This window comes from Numenius arquata, unplaced genomic scaffold, assembly GCF_964106895.1.
Source record: "Numenius arquata unplaced genomic scaffold, bNumArq3.hap1.1 HAP1_SCAFFOLD_1197, whole genome shotgun sequence".
Classification (NCBI taxonomy): domain Eukaryota; kingdom Metazoa; phylum Chordata; class Aves; order Charadriiformes; family Scolopacidae; genus Numenius; species Numenius arquata.
This window is the reverse complement of record NW_027415465.1, coordinates 1-14,999: the sequence shown is the minus strand read 5'-3', so window position 1 is coordinate 14,999 and position 14,999 is coordinate 1. Positions and strand designations below refer to the sequence as shown.

General features: G+C 62.4%; 1 protein-coding gene across 1 annotated transcript; it reads right to left on the bottom strand.

The window, feature by feature from the left end:
* Positions 1-9,344: 9,344 nt before the first annotated feature.
* On the bottom strand, positions 9,345-14,988 carry LOC141478727 (high affinity nerve growth factor receptor-like; the record flags this gene model as incomplete). Its single annotated transcript, XM_074167718.1, has 5 exons — positions 9,345-9,530; positions 9,662-9,820; positions 10,785-11,049; positions 13,967-14,139; positions 14,854-14,988. Coding segments are annotated over 5 exons (918 nt in total), but the record flags the coding sequence as incomplete, so codon positions are not given.
* Positions 14,989-14,999: the final 11 nt, after the last annotated feature.

The window sequence follows — 14,999 nt, the reverse complement described above, 5'->3', positions numbered from 1 at the left end:
TCCCCAGGAACAGCCCTAATTCGGCTCCCAAAGCCAAAGGGGAAACTGAGGCACGGTTCCTGGCAGCTTGGATGGCCCCAGGCATTCTGGAGCCGTATCCCAGCCCCCCAACATTCCCGATCCCCACCCACCGCCCCTGGAGCGGGATCCAGCCCCCCCGTGGGGGCTCTGTGTTCCTCCATCCCCAGGAACAGCCCCAATTCGGCTCCCGAAGCCAAGGGGGAAACTGAGGCACAGTTCCCGGCAGCTTGGATGGCCCCAGGCATTCCGGAGCCATATCCCAGCCCCCCAACATTCCCGCTTCCCACCCACCACCCCCAGAACAGGATCCAGCCCCCCCGTGGGGGCTCCGTGTTCCTCCATCCCCAGGAACAGCCCTAATTTGACTCCCGGTCCAAAGGGGAAACTGAGGCACGGTTCCTGGCAGCTTGGATGGCCCCAGGCATTCTGGAGCCGTATCCCAGCCCCCCAACATTCCCGATCCCCACCCACCACCCCCAGAACAGGATCCAGCCCCCCCGTGGGGGCTCCACATTCCTCCATCCCCAGGAACAGCCCTAATTCGGCTCCCAAAGCCAAGGGGAAACTGAGGCACGGTTCCTGGCAGCTTGGGTGGCCCCAAGCATCCTGGCATCCTGGAGCCACATCCCAGCATCCCAGAGCCACATCCCAGCCCCGCAACATTCCTGCTCCCCACCCACCGCCCCTGGAGCGGGATCCAGCCCCCCCGTGGGGGCTCTGTGTTCCTCCATCCCCAGGAACAGCCCCAATTCGGCTCCCAAAGCCAAGGGGAAACTGAGGCACGGTTCCCGGCAGCTTGGGTGGCCCCAAGCATCCTGGCATCCCAGAGCCACATCCCAGCCCCCCAACATTCCTGCTTCCCACCCACCACTCCCAGAGCAGGATCCAGCCCCCCCGTGGGGGCTCCATGTTCCTCCATCCCCAGGAACAGCCCCAATTCAGCTCCCGAAGCCAAGGGGGAAACTGAGGCACGGTTCCCGGCAGCTTGGATGGCCCCAGGCGTTCCGGAGCTGTATCCCAGCCCCCCAACATTCCCGCTTCCCACCCACCACCCCCAGAACGGGATCCAGCCCCCCCGTGGGGGCTCCGTGTTCCTCCATCCCCAGGAACAGCTCCAATTCGGCTCCCGAAGCCAAGGGGAAACTGAGGCACGGTTCCCAGCAGCTTGGGTGGCCCCAAGCATCCCAGAGCCGCATCCCAGCATCCCAGAGCCTTATCCTGGCATCCCGGTGACCTCTCCCACCGCACCCCATCCCGCCGGGGGCTGCTGCCGGGGAGCGGTACCCGGGATGCCGGGGCGGAATTGGGCTCCCGGCCCTGGCCCGGCGCCTCGTGGCCCCATTTCAACCCTTTCCCCTGTTTATTCCCAGTTGCCTTTCCTGGATCCAGCGGCTTCTTGCTCAACCCGGCTTTGCCGGGGCGGCTCCGGGATCACGGCCAGCCTGGGGGCCAGCAGAGGAGGGGGGGGACACGCACAGTGAGCCCCCCCCAAGCCCACGGTGCCGTGTTTACCGGGACGCGTGTGTTACGGTCGAACCCCATGTGCCGGGGGAGGAAACAGAGGTTTCCTGGTCGGCACAGCTGGAATTACGGCCGCTTCCGTGCCGCGCCGGCCATGGGACACCCCCCGGCCCCCCCAAGTCCGTCCTCCCCCTCGCCGGGGCCCGTGCTGCCGTGTGGGGCCAAATTAAGGGGGGGGAGGGAGAGAGCGACCCCCCCCCCCTCTCATCCCGGTTTTGGGCGGAAAAACCGTTTAGTGGGAAAGTTTCTCTCCGTTTCCCTTCGGAAACTAATTCCGCAGGTGAAATTCTCTCCCCTGGACCCTCCCGGGGGGGAAGAACCGGGAGGACCCCCCCCAAGCCCTCCCCATGGCCCCGCTGCCGGCCCCATCCAGCAAAGTGGGGGTGGGGGGGGTTCGGGGAGGGGGGGGGGTCTCGGGGCTGCTGCGAACAGGAACTGCTGGGAGATGCTGGCAGGAAAAGCGAGGAGTCATCAAAACACGCCAGCGGGCCCCATCTGCTCCTCATTGGGGGGGCCCAACCGCGGGGAAGAGCCCCCCCCCCCCCCCCCCAAGGTTGCCATAGTGGCAAGGAACCCCCTCCTCAAAGAACCGACGCTCCCCACCCCATGGGTGCCCCCCAGCACCCCCCGGGAGGGATGGGGAGCATCGCCCGCCGGTGATGGGGTGCCACGACCCGAAGGACCGGGAAGGGGGGGGGACACACACACACGTGGCTGGGGTGAGGGCAGGGGACCAGGGGACCAGCCCTGCCCCGTCCCCGTGGGGGACACGGTGTTGGGGGGTGTCGTCCCCCCCCCCCCCGGAGCCACTATCTCTGCCCCAACGTTTCCTCCGCCGCATCCCGAGGGCTGACGCGTTTCCTCCGGGGGCTGCGAAGCCGCAGGGATGGGGCTGGGGGAGGATGAGGTGGGGGGGGGGGGGGGGGGGGAAGGGGTGAGGATGAAGGTCAGGGTCAGGGTCAAGGTCAGGGTCAGCAAGGGAGTCACCACGGGGTGTCGCATCACCCTCCCACGCCCCCATCAGCCAGCCACCGTCACCCCACCGCTGTCACCCGGCCGCCGTCACCCCCCCACGGCCGTGGGAACCCGCGATGTCCCCAAAACCCCCATCACGGCGCTGGGGACCATCCCCTTCGGCACCACCCCGACAGGACACGGCGCAGCCCCCCCCCAAACCCACCCCCGGGACCCCGGGGTGCCCTGGGATGGGGAGGGTGGCACTCACCTGGCCGGGGGCCGCGGTGGCCGGCAGGTTCGGGGTGCGGTGGCCCCCCCCCGGGGCTGGCCTGGCCGCTGGGCTCGGCCGGCCGGGACGGCGCAGCGCGGCCGTCGGAAGCGGAGGGAGGGCCGGAGCCGCTCTCAGGAAGTTTGGACGCGGAGACGACTACGGAAAAGGGAAAAAAATAATAAAATAAAAAAGTAGAGGGTTTTTTTTTATTTTTTTCTTTCTTTTTTTTTTTTTTTTTCCCTTTTCTGGCCAGAAACCAGCGGCTTTTGGAACAGCAGCATCGGCGCGGCCGCTCGCACACGGCGCTGGGTGGGTGGGGGTCCGTGGGGACATCCCTGGATGGCTCCTCCGCCAGGTCACGGCACTGGAGGGTGTCCCTGTCCCCTGGGGGGGTCTGTGGGGACCCGTGACCCCCCTCAGCAGGGGGCCCAGCCCTGTTCGCCCCACGGTGACGGGGGGACTCCGGACGGGAGCGGAGAGGGAGTGTGGCACCCCCAAGGGCAGGGAGCTCTGTGCCCACCCCCAGCTTCTCCCCCCCTCCCGCCCAGTGCTGGCACCCATGGGGGCAGGCCTTGATCCGGGGTGTCCCGCAGGGATGGGGTGAGCAGACGGGACCCCCGGCTGTGGGGCTGTGAGGGGCAGCGGGGACGGGGACGGGGACGGGGGGGGGATCCTTCGGATTAACAGCAGCATCTGGTGGCAGCACCAAGCAGAGCTTGGGCCCGGTGCCCGACATCCCGGGCACGTCATCCTGGCATCCCGGGAACACATCATCCCAGGATCCCTGCATCCTGAGGACACATCATCCTCGCATCCTGGACACACATCGTCCCTGCATCCCGGGATCCTGGGCACACATTGTCCCAACATCCTGGGCACATCATCCTTGCATCCCGGGTACACACCACCCCAGGATCCCTACATCCCAGGCATGCATTATCCCTGCATCCCGGCATCCCAGGCACACATTGTCCCTGCATCTTGGGCACAAACCATTCCAGGATCCCCACATTCCGGGCACACATCATCCCTGCATCCCAAGATCCTGAGTGCATATTGTCCCCACATCCTGGGCACACATTGTCCCTGCATCCCAGGATCCCAGGCACACTTCATCCCAGGATCCCTGCATCCTGAGAACACATCATCCTCGCATCCTGGGGACGCATCGTCCCTGCATCCCTGGATCCTGGGCACACATTATCCCCACATCCCGGGCACACCTTCCCAGCATCCTGGGCACGCATTGTCCCTGCATTCCGGGATCCTGGGCACACATCATCCCTATATCCCAGGCACATCATCCTGGCATCCTGGTCACACATCATCCCAGGATCCCTGCATCCCAGGCACACATCGTCCCTGCATCCTGGGATCCTGGGCACACGTCCCCACATTCTGGGCACACATCATCCCTGCATCCCAGGATCCCAGGCACACTTCATCCCAGGATCTCTGCACCCCAGGCACACATCATTCCCGCATCCCAGCATCCCAGGCACACAGTGTTCCTGCATCCTGGACAGACATCGTCCTTGCACCCGGGATACACATCATTCCCTGCATCCCCAGATCCTGGGCACACATTGTCCCTGCATCCTGGGCACAGATTGTCCCTGCCTCTTGCCATCCCAGGCACACATCATCCCTGCATCCCAGAATCCCAGGGTCACCTCAGCCCTGCATCCCAGGTTCACAGGCCTGTATCCCCCCTCTATCCCAGACACACCCCATCCCTATATCCTAGGATCTCCGGCCATACATCACCCCCATATCCTGGGATCCCTGGGCTTGCATCTCCACTGCATCTTGGGATCCTCAGCCATCCTTCACTCCTTTATCCTGGAATCCCAGCTTTCTACCACCCCAACATCCCAGGGTCCCCAGCTCTATATCCCAGGGATCCTCACCATCCGTTACTCCTATATCCCTGGGATCCTGGCCATATAGGACCCCTCTATCCCAGGATTTTCAGCCTTGTATCACCCCGACATCCCTGGGATCCCCCAGGGATATATTCACCCCTACATCCCAGGATTTCCGGCCATATCACCCCAATATCCCTGGGATCCTGGCCATATGTCATGCTGACATCCCAGGACCCTGGCCATCCATCACCCCCATATCCTGGGATCTCTGGGCTCGTATCACCGCTATATCCCAGGATCCTCAGCCATCAATCACCCTGACATCCCTGGGATCCTGGCTATATATCACCCCGACATCCCTGGGATCACCCCAATATCCCAGGATCCCTGGCCATATATCACCCCGACATCCCTGGAATCACCCCTGTACCCCAGGATCCTGGCCATATATCACCCTGACATCCCTGGAATCACCCCAATATCCCAGGATCCTGACCATATATCACTCCGACGTCCCTGGGATCACCCCTGTATCCCAGGATCCTGGCCATATATCACCCCAACATCCCTGGGATCACCCCTGTATCCCAGGATCCTGGCCATATATCACCCCAACGTCCCTGGGATCACCCCAATATCCAGGATCCTGGCTATATATCACCCCAACATCCCTGGAATCACCCCAATATCCCAGGATCCTGACCATATATCACCCCGACCTCCCTGGGATCACCCCAATATCCCAGGAACCCGGCCATATATCACCCCTACATCCCATATTCCCACTGTATAGCACACCTACTGACCTACATCCCAGGTTCCCACCTCCATCCTGGGACCCCTGGCCAGGCTGTGTGTGTGTGTGTGTGTGTGTGCGCGCGTGTGCATGTGTGTGTGTGTGTGCCCCCCCCCAGGCCCAGCTGCCCCCCCCCCCAGCACCCGTACATTAGCCGGCCTCAACTGATGTCAAGGCGCCGTTAATTGCCTCTTCTTGTTACAGTAATAGCTCTAATCACTCATAACGATTTTCACGTCCCAGGGTGGCTCAGTTGGCCCCCCCCTCACCCCCCGCCCCAGCCCACCCCGGGGTTCCATTAGGATCAAGCCCACCCGCAGCTGGGGGGGGGGGGGCGGGGGGGTCCGCTGTGGCCACCCCAAAACGGCGCTTCCCGGAGCAGGGCTGGGCACCGAGGTTGCGGGGGCTGCGGGGTCCCAGGCTGGGGACATCAGGGCCGGGAAAGGCTGGGGACATCCAGAGCCTGGTGTGGAAGTGACACCCCCCCCACGGTGTCGTGTCCCCCCCCCCCGTCCCCCCCGTCCCCTCTGATGCTCTTAAATAAGGTGTCCCCAGGGCGGTGGGGAAATATTGCTCGGGGACACTTCGGCCACACTTCAGCTGCGCCCCAGCCCCCAGATGCCTTTGCAGCCCCCCCCCCCCCCGAGACCCCCGGTGCCGGAGGGGACGAGGACCCCCAAGTGCACTTAGGGGCAGTTGGGGGTTGCGCGGGGGTCTGGCCATCACTCAGTCCCGTCCCCCCCCCGGGACCCACAGCGCTGAGACGCAGCTGCGTCCCCCGACCCGATGTCCCCCAATTGTCCACCCCCATCCTTGGGAGCGACCCCGAAACACACGGTTGGTCCCCATAGAGGGGAAACCTCCCCCATGGGGGTCCCCTTAGGGGCTTTTTTTGGGGGGTGGGACCCCCGCCGGGAGCAGAGCAAGCCCCCCGAGGTGGCAGCATCAGGGAGGAGGGGGGGGCTCGGCTGGAGTGGGACCCCCCCCCCCCGTCTCGGTGCAGGATGTGACCGTGGACCACCGGCGGTTCTTTGCCTTGACCACAAGAGGCAGGATCGGGCCCGGGACCCCCACCCCCCCACCCCCACCCCAGCCCCTCATTAACCCTCGTTAGCGGGGCCAGGCCGCGGTGCCTCTGGGGCGGCTCTGCCAGGGAGCGGAGCCGTTAATTACCTCATTGCCAGAGTCCATTACCGCTCCCCCCGGAGCGGGTGAAATGGAGAAACTGCGGCAAGAGGCCGGGGGCGGGGGGGGGGAAATAAAAATCAATCAGGGCTGAACCCTTCAGGGAGAGGGGCTTGGGGGGGCTTAACCCTTCCCTGACCCACCCTGAGGGGGAAACTGAGGCACGACCACCCCCGTGGGGGAAACTGAGGCAGGGCTGTTGGGGAGCCCACCCTGCTCGGGGTTGGGGGGGGGCGGGGGGGGGGGGTGTCACCACCGCACACGGTCCCTTCTGGGGCGTTGGTCTGCGGCAATCTGCGGCGCGGGGCTGGAAAAGCTCAAGGTTGTAATCTTGTTCCTTCCTCAAATTAAATCAGAGGGGGAAAAAAAAAAGGGCCATAAATCAGCGCGGGCAGCGATTAGAGAGACCCCAAGGAAGCAGGTTGGGGGGGGGGGGAAGCTCTGCCAGCCAGGCTGTGCTTGAGGTGGGGGCCCGATCCTGCCCCCCCCCCTTCCTCCACTCTGGGGGTCTGGATCCAGCCCCACGGCAGGGTTTGGGGATGGGTTACAGGCTGGGAGCTGTGGGGTGTTGGGGAGGGCTTCGGTTTCCTCATCGTGCCGCATCCAGCCCTGAGTCCCCTGGCACAACCATGAGCCGTGCCACCCCCGAGCCCCCCGGCACCCACCCCGGCCCCCCTGGTACCCACCCTGGACCCCCCAGCACCCACCCCGGACTCCCCGGCTGCTCCCGCCTTGCTCCGTGCCTCAGTTTCCCCCGTGACCCCGCTTTCCCTCCCGCTTATCTCGGGTGACGGGTGGGTAACAAAGGAGCTGCCAGGGCCCTGCCTGCGCTGCCTAATTAGCCAGATGAAATCAATTCAGCTCCATTACGGTCAGATCCAGGTCTCAACCATTACCAAGGTTGAGGCGGCCGGAGAGCCCGGGGAAGGATGATGAAGTGGCCGCTACAGGGCATGCGATAACCCCCTGGCTTCGAGGAGGGGGCGCGGGGAAGGGAGGGCTTTGCTCTTGGAGGTTAGGGGGGTGGGTGGGGTGGGTTTGTGCTCCAAAGTCCCAAATCCTCCCTGGAGCCCGTGGGAGGGGACCCAGGGGTCAGGGATGGGGTATGGTGTGAGCATCCCTGGAGGGATGCCCGAGATGGCCCCCATGGCACAGCCAAAAAATCCTTCTCTGGGCTGGGGATGGGGACATCAGTCCTGCATCCCAGGGACACATCATCCCTGGATCCTTGGATCCTGAGCACGCATTATCCCTGCATCCCAGGCACACATCATCACTGGATCCTGGGCACTCATCATCCCTGGATCCTTGGATCCTGAGCACGCATTATCCCTGCATCCCAGGCACACATCATCGCTGGATCCTGGACACTCATCATCCCTGCATCCAAGGATCCTGGGCATGCATCATCCCCGGATCCCAGGATCCTGGGCACGCATCATCCCTAGATATCAGGATCCTGGGCACACATGATCCCTGAATACCTGGATCCTGGGCACATATCATCCTTGCATCCCGGGCACACATCATCCTTAGATCCCAGACACTCATCCCTGGATCCTAGGCACTCACCATCCCTGCATCCTGGGCACACATCATCCCTAGATATCAGGATCCTGGGCACATATGATCCCTGAATACCTGGATCCTGGGCACATATCATCCTTGGATCCCGGGCACTCATCATCCCTGCATCCCTGGATCCTGGGCACACATCATCCCTGCATCCTGGGATCCTGGGCACTCAGCATCCCTGCATCCCAGGGACACATCGTCCCTGGATCCTGGGCACTCACCATCCCTGCATCCTGGGCACACATCATCCTTGGATAACAGACACACATCATCCCTGCATCCCGGGATCCCGGGCACACATCATCCCTGTATCCCAGGGACGCATCATCCCTGCATCACGGGATCCTGGGCACATATCATCCCTCTATCCCAGGCACTCTGTATCCCTGCATCCCGGGATCCTGGGCACATCATTCCTGCATCTCGGGATCCTGGGCACACATCATCCCTGCATCCCAGGATCCCAGGCACTCATCGTCACTGCATCCCCACATTCCAGGCAGCACATCCATCCCCTCCCGCTCCTCTTCCCCAGCTGGATCCTCCCAGCTCTAAAAAAGCCCCCTTTTCTCCCCAAAAGCGCCCCCCCCCATCCCACCCCCTGCCCGTTGGACACCCCGGAACAGGCAGGTCCCAGCGCGGGGGAGAGATGGACACTTTTATTATGGACCAGTTTCGCGAGCGCGGGGTGTCCCCACGGGCTGGGGACGAAGGAGCAGCCAAGCCATGGGGTGCCCCCAACTCCCCCCAGGAGAAACGAACCCCCCCCCCCCCCCCCCCCGGTTCCCGCATTGGCACGGACCCAGTGCTGGGGGGGGGTCTGGGTTCTGCCCCCCCGTCCCCCCCCCCCCAGCAAACCCACATCAGCCACAACCCTCCAGCTGGGGAAATGCCGAGGAGCTGGGTGGCACGGCCACAACCCTGAGGGGCACAGCCTCGGGGGGGGGGGTCCCCCGGCCCTCCATCCCCCCACACCCCCCGGGGGAGGTGAGGGGGTGGGTGGGCTGGTATTTTCCACTATAAATAAGCTTTGAGCCCTCTCCCCCCATGGGGGCATCAGTCCAGGGGGGTTCCGTTGGGTGGGAGGTAAGCCCTGCCCTGGGGGGCAGTGGGGAGGGGGGGGGCAGCGGATGGTGGAGGGGGGGGGGGGTCAGCCCAGGATGTCCAGGTAAACTGGGGGGGTCTTGACGAGGGCCTGGAGGCGGCTGTGGATCTCCTTGATGGGCCGGCGTTGCTGGGGCTCCCGCTGCCAGCAGCTCTGCATGATGGCGTAGACCTCGGAGGGACACGTGCGGGGACGCTCCAGCTCCCGTCCCTGCGTGATGCACTCGATGGCCTGGGGGCGATGGTGGGGGGGGGGGACACAGACATGGAGTAACCCTCCCACCCCGGGTACTCTCATTGGGGGGGGAGGGTTCTGAAGCCATCCTGGCCCCCCCCCCCCCCCAACCCAGCCATGCCCCTCACCTCGGTGTTGGAGAGCTGGTACCAGGGCTGCTTCCCGTAGGTGAAGATCTCCCAGAGCACCACGCCGAAGCTCCAGATATCGCTCTCGGTGGTGAACTTACGGTAGAGGATGCTCTCGGGGGGCATCCAACGGATGGGCAGCATGGTCCTGCCCCCCACCTGCCCGCAAGGGGGCCGTCAGTGGGGCAGGAAACCCCCCCCCCCTTCCTTTCATCCCCCCAACCCCAACCCTGCTCTTTAAATAGATATAAAGGAGAATTTTGTTGCGCTGAAGCGGGGGAGACGCTGGCCCAGGTGGCCCAAAGAGGTGGGAGATCACAGAATCACAGAGTGATATGGGGTTGGAAGGGACCTCTGGAGATCATCTAGTCCAACCCCCTGCCAGAGCAGGTCCACCCAGAGCAGGTCCCACAGGGACGTGTCCAGGTGGGGTTTGAATGTCTCCAGAGAAGGAGACTCCACCACCTCTCTGGGCAGCCTCTTCCAGGGCTCTGCCACCCTCACAGGAAAGAAGTTCCTCCTCATGTTTAGGTGGAACTTCCCATGTTCCAGTTTGTGTCCGTTCCCTCTTGTCCTGTCCCTGGGCACCACTGGAAAAATACTGGCCCCATCCTCCTGACACCCACCCTTGAAGTATTTCTGGGCGTTGATCAGATCCCCCCTGAGTCTTCTCTTCTCCAGACTCAAAAGCCCCAAGTCCCTCAGCCTTTCCTTCTAAGGGAGATGCCCCAGGCCCCTCATCATCTTTGTAGCCCTTTGCTGTACCCTCTCCAGCAGTTCCCTGTCCTTCTGGAACTGGAGAGCCCAGAACTGGTCCCAGTGCTCCAGATGGGGCCTCCCCAGGGCAGAGCAGAGGGGGAGGACGACCTCTCTCCACGCTCTTCCTGATGCCCCATTCCTGGGAATAATTCAAGGTCAAGTTGGATGGGGCTTTGAGGAACCTGGGCCAGTTGAAGATGTCCCAGCTCATGGACAAGATAAGCTTGAAAGGTCCCTTCCCACCTGAACCGTTCCCTGATTAAATGTGGACAGAGATGGGTTGGGGGCCAGCAAAGAGTTGAGGGTAGTGTGTCCCCCCACCCCACAACTCATGACGGGGACGGAGGGGACAGGTCCCGCTCACCCGGTAGTAATCGGTGCTGTAGATGTCCCGGGACATGCCGAAGTCCCCGATCTTCACCACCAGGTCCTGGCCCACCAGGCAGTTGCGGGTGGCCAGGTCACGGTGGACGAAGTGGAGGGAGGCGAGGTAGACCATGCCCGAGGCCACCTGGGTGGCGATCTGCAGCATGTGGCTCAGCGTCAGCTGCCCGCGGGGCTGGCCTTGGCCTTGTCCCTCTCCCTGTCCCTGTCCCTGCTCCAGGATCTTGGCGTCGGGGCCGTGGGACCTGGGGTGGGGGGGGCAGAGGGTGCTCGGAGTGGGGGGGACACACGTGTATTTGGGGGGGGGGAGAAAAGGGCGGGGGGGGTGCGAAGGCAGGGGATGGGGTGTGCACACACGGGGCAGGAAGGGCTCACACGTGTGCAGGCGTGTAGGGGAAGGGTGTGCTCATACTTGCAGGGGAGGAAGTACACATGTGTGCAAGCACAAGGGAAAGGGTGTGCACGTGTGTGCAAGCACACAGAGGAAATGCATACTTGCGTGCACACATGCCAGGGAGAGATGTGCACACGTGTGTGCATGCACAAGGGAAATGGTGTGCACACCTGTGTGCATGCACAAGGGAAAGGGGTGCATGTGTTCCAGGGAAGGGTGTGCACGTGTGTGTGCAAGTATACAGGGGAGATGCATACACGTGTGTGCACACATACCAGGGAGAGATGTGCATATGTATGTGCATGCACAAGGAAAAGGGCGTGCATGTGTTCCAGGGAAGGGTGCACATGTGTGTGCAAGCACACAGGGGAGATGCATACACGTGTGTGCACACATACCAGGGAGAGATGTGCACGCGTGTGTGCATGCACAAGGAAAAGGGTGTGCACATGTGCATGCAAGCACACAGGGGAAATGCATGTGAAAGTGTGGACACGTGACAGGGAAGGGCGTGCACATGTGTGTATGCACAAGGGAAAGAGGTGCACTTGTGTGCACACATGAGAGGGAAGGGTGTGCATGTGTGTGCAAGCACAAGGGAAAGGCTTATGCTTCTGTGCATGCATGACAGGGAAGAGTGTGCAAATGTGTGTGCACGTGTGTGCATGTACGCAGAGGAAGGGTGTGCTCACGTGCATGCACAGGGAAGGGTGTGCACATGTGTGTGCAAGCACAAGGGAGAGGGTGTGTGCATGTGTGTGCATACACATAGGGGAATGGTGCTCTCACATGTGCATGCACACGCAGGGGAGGATGTGCACGTGTGTGTGCATGCACGTAAGGGAAAGGTGTACTCATGTGGATGCACAAGCAGGGACAGAAGAGCTCATGTGTGTGCGCACACACAGGGAAAGGGCATGCAGAAGTGCACACACATGCCAGGGAAGGGTGTGTGCATGTGTGTGCAAGCACATAGGGGAAATGCATGCACATGTGTGCACATGCCAGGGAAAGGAGTGCACATGTGTGTGCATGCACAAGGGAAAGGGCTGTACTGGTGTGTGTGCGTGCCAGGGAAGGGAGTGCACATGTGTGCACACTTGTCGGGGAAGGACATAAAAGTGTGTGCATCCACAGAGAGGAAGGGCACACACACATGTGCATGCATGTCAAGGAAGGGTGTGCACATGTGCACACACAGAGGAGTAGCACATACACATGTGTGCACACATGCCAGGAAAGGCATCCACATGTGTGTGCATGCACACAGGGGAAAGGTGTGCACGTGTGTATGCACAGGGAAAAGGCACACATGTGTGCACACGTGCCAGGGAAGGGCACACACGTGTGTACACACACACAGGGGAAGGGCATGCGCTGGTGTGCATATGTGTGGGCGTGCACAGGGGAAAAGTGCGTACATATGTGTGCATGCACATGGAAGAGGCACGTGTGCGTGTGCACGTGTGCTGGGGAAGGGCGCACATATACATACAGGGGAAGGGCATGCACACACGTGCATGCACATGCCAGGAAAGGCATCCACATGTGTGTGCATGCACACAGGGGAAAGGTGTGCACGTGTGTATGCACAGGGAAAAGGCACACATGTGTGCACATGTGCCAGGGAAGGGCACACACGTGTGTGTACACACACACAGGGGAAGGGCATGCGCTGGTGTGCATATGTGTGGGCGTGCACAGGGGAAAAGTGCGTACATATGTGTGCATGCACATGGAAGAGGCACGTGTGCGTGTGCACGTGTGCTGGGGAAGGGCGCACATATACATACAGGGGAAGGGCATGCACACACGTGCACACATGCCAGGAAAGGCATCCACATGTGTGTGCATGCACACAGGGGAAAGGTGTGCACGTGTGTATGCACAGGGAAAAGGCACACATGTGTGCACATGTGCCAGGGAAGGGCACACACGTGTGTGTACACACACACAGGGGAAGAGCATGCGCTGGTGTGCACATGTGCGTGCGTGCACAGGGGAAAAGTGCGTACATATGTGTGCATGCACATGGAAGAGGCACGTGTGCGTGTGCACGTGCGCTGGGGAAGGGCGCACATATACGTACAGGGGAAGGGCATGCACACACGTGCACACATGCCAGGGAAGGCCGCGCACGCCTGTGCGCACACACGGCCCGTCCCGCCGGGGCTGGCAGCGTGTCAGGCCGTGACACGCCGGGTGTGAAAGTGCGGCGGCGCGTGCGAAGGTGGCCGGGGGGGGGGGTGGGTGGGTGTCGGGGGGGCCAGCGCAGCTCCGGCCGCCTCCAGCCCCTTTGCCTTTGACGGGGAGCGCGGCTGACAGCCCGGCTGGGGGGCTGGGGGGGTGCTCTGCTCGGCAGAACCATTAATGCCAACTCCCATAACAATAATCATAAAAGCCACGTCTCAGAGCTCAGCGCGCGGCCACTAAAGCGATGCCTCTGGCAGCCCCCCCCCCCCCCCCCGCCCCCTGCACATCCAAACCCCCCCCCCCCCCCCTTCGTCTAGCAGCAATACCTGGGGGGGCAATCGAAAAGTCTCTGCTTATTCCAGCTGATGGCCAATCTCTCTCTATTTAAGCCTCTCAGACAGCAAATCTAATCAATATTGCAAGGAGGGCTGCATTAGCAGGGAGCAGGCTGGCTGCGCTGATGGAGAGGCAGCTGGGGTGGGGTGGGTTGGGGGGGACACACACACACACACCCCCCCACACACAGAGAACACACACACACCCCCACCCACACACCCACCCAACCTCGGACCCACCTGAGGAAGCGGTTGAGGTCGCCGTGCTTCATGTACTCGAAGACCATGATGAGGGGCTCGCCCTCGGTGCAGACGCCGTAGAACTTGACGATGTGCTCGTGCTGCAGCACCGTCAGCAGCTCGGCCTCCCGGTGGAAATCCAGGCGGGCGCTCTCCGTCACCTCCTTCAGCGCCTGGCACCCACAGGGGTGGGGGGTGGGGTGTCAACCCTATCACCCACCCATCACCACCTTCCCACCACCATCACCACCTTCCCACCACCACCTTCCCACCACCATCACCACCTTCCCACCACCACCTTCCCACCATCACCACCACCACCACCTTCCCACCATCACCACCACCACCACCTTCCCACCATCACCACCACCACCACCTTCCCACCATCACCACCACCACCACCTTCCCACCATCACCACCACCACCACCTTCCCACCATCACCACCACCACCACCTTCCCACCACCACCACCTTCCCACCACCACCACCTTCCCACCACCACCACCTTCCCACCACCACCACCACCACCACCTTCCCACCACCACCACCACCACCACCTTCCCACCACCACCACCACCACCACCTTCCCACCACCACCACCATCACTACCTTCCCACCACCACCACCATCACTACCTTCCCACCACCACCACCCTCCCTACCATCACCACCATCACCACCCTTCCCTACCATCACCACCTTCCCACCACCACCACCATCACTACCTTCCCACCATCACCACCCTCCCCTACCATCACCACCCTCCCACCACCACCACCATCACCACCCTCCCACCATCACCACCATCACCACCCTCCCCACCCTCCCACCATCACCATCACAGACACAGACACAGACACAGCCCCACCTCCTCCTCCTCTTCCTCACCTTGACGGCCACCAGCATCTTCTCCTGCTCCGGGAGGAGGTTGTAGCACTCGGCCAAGAAAACCTTCCCGAAGGCTCCTTCCCCCAGCTCCCACTTCAAGACGATGTCCCGCCGCTGGACGTGGTGCACGCCTGCGGGGACCCATC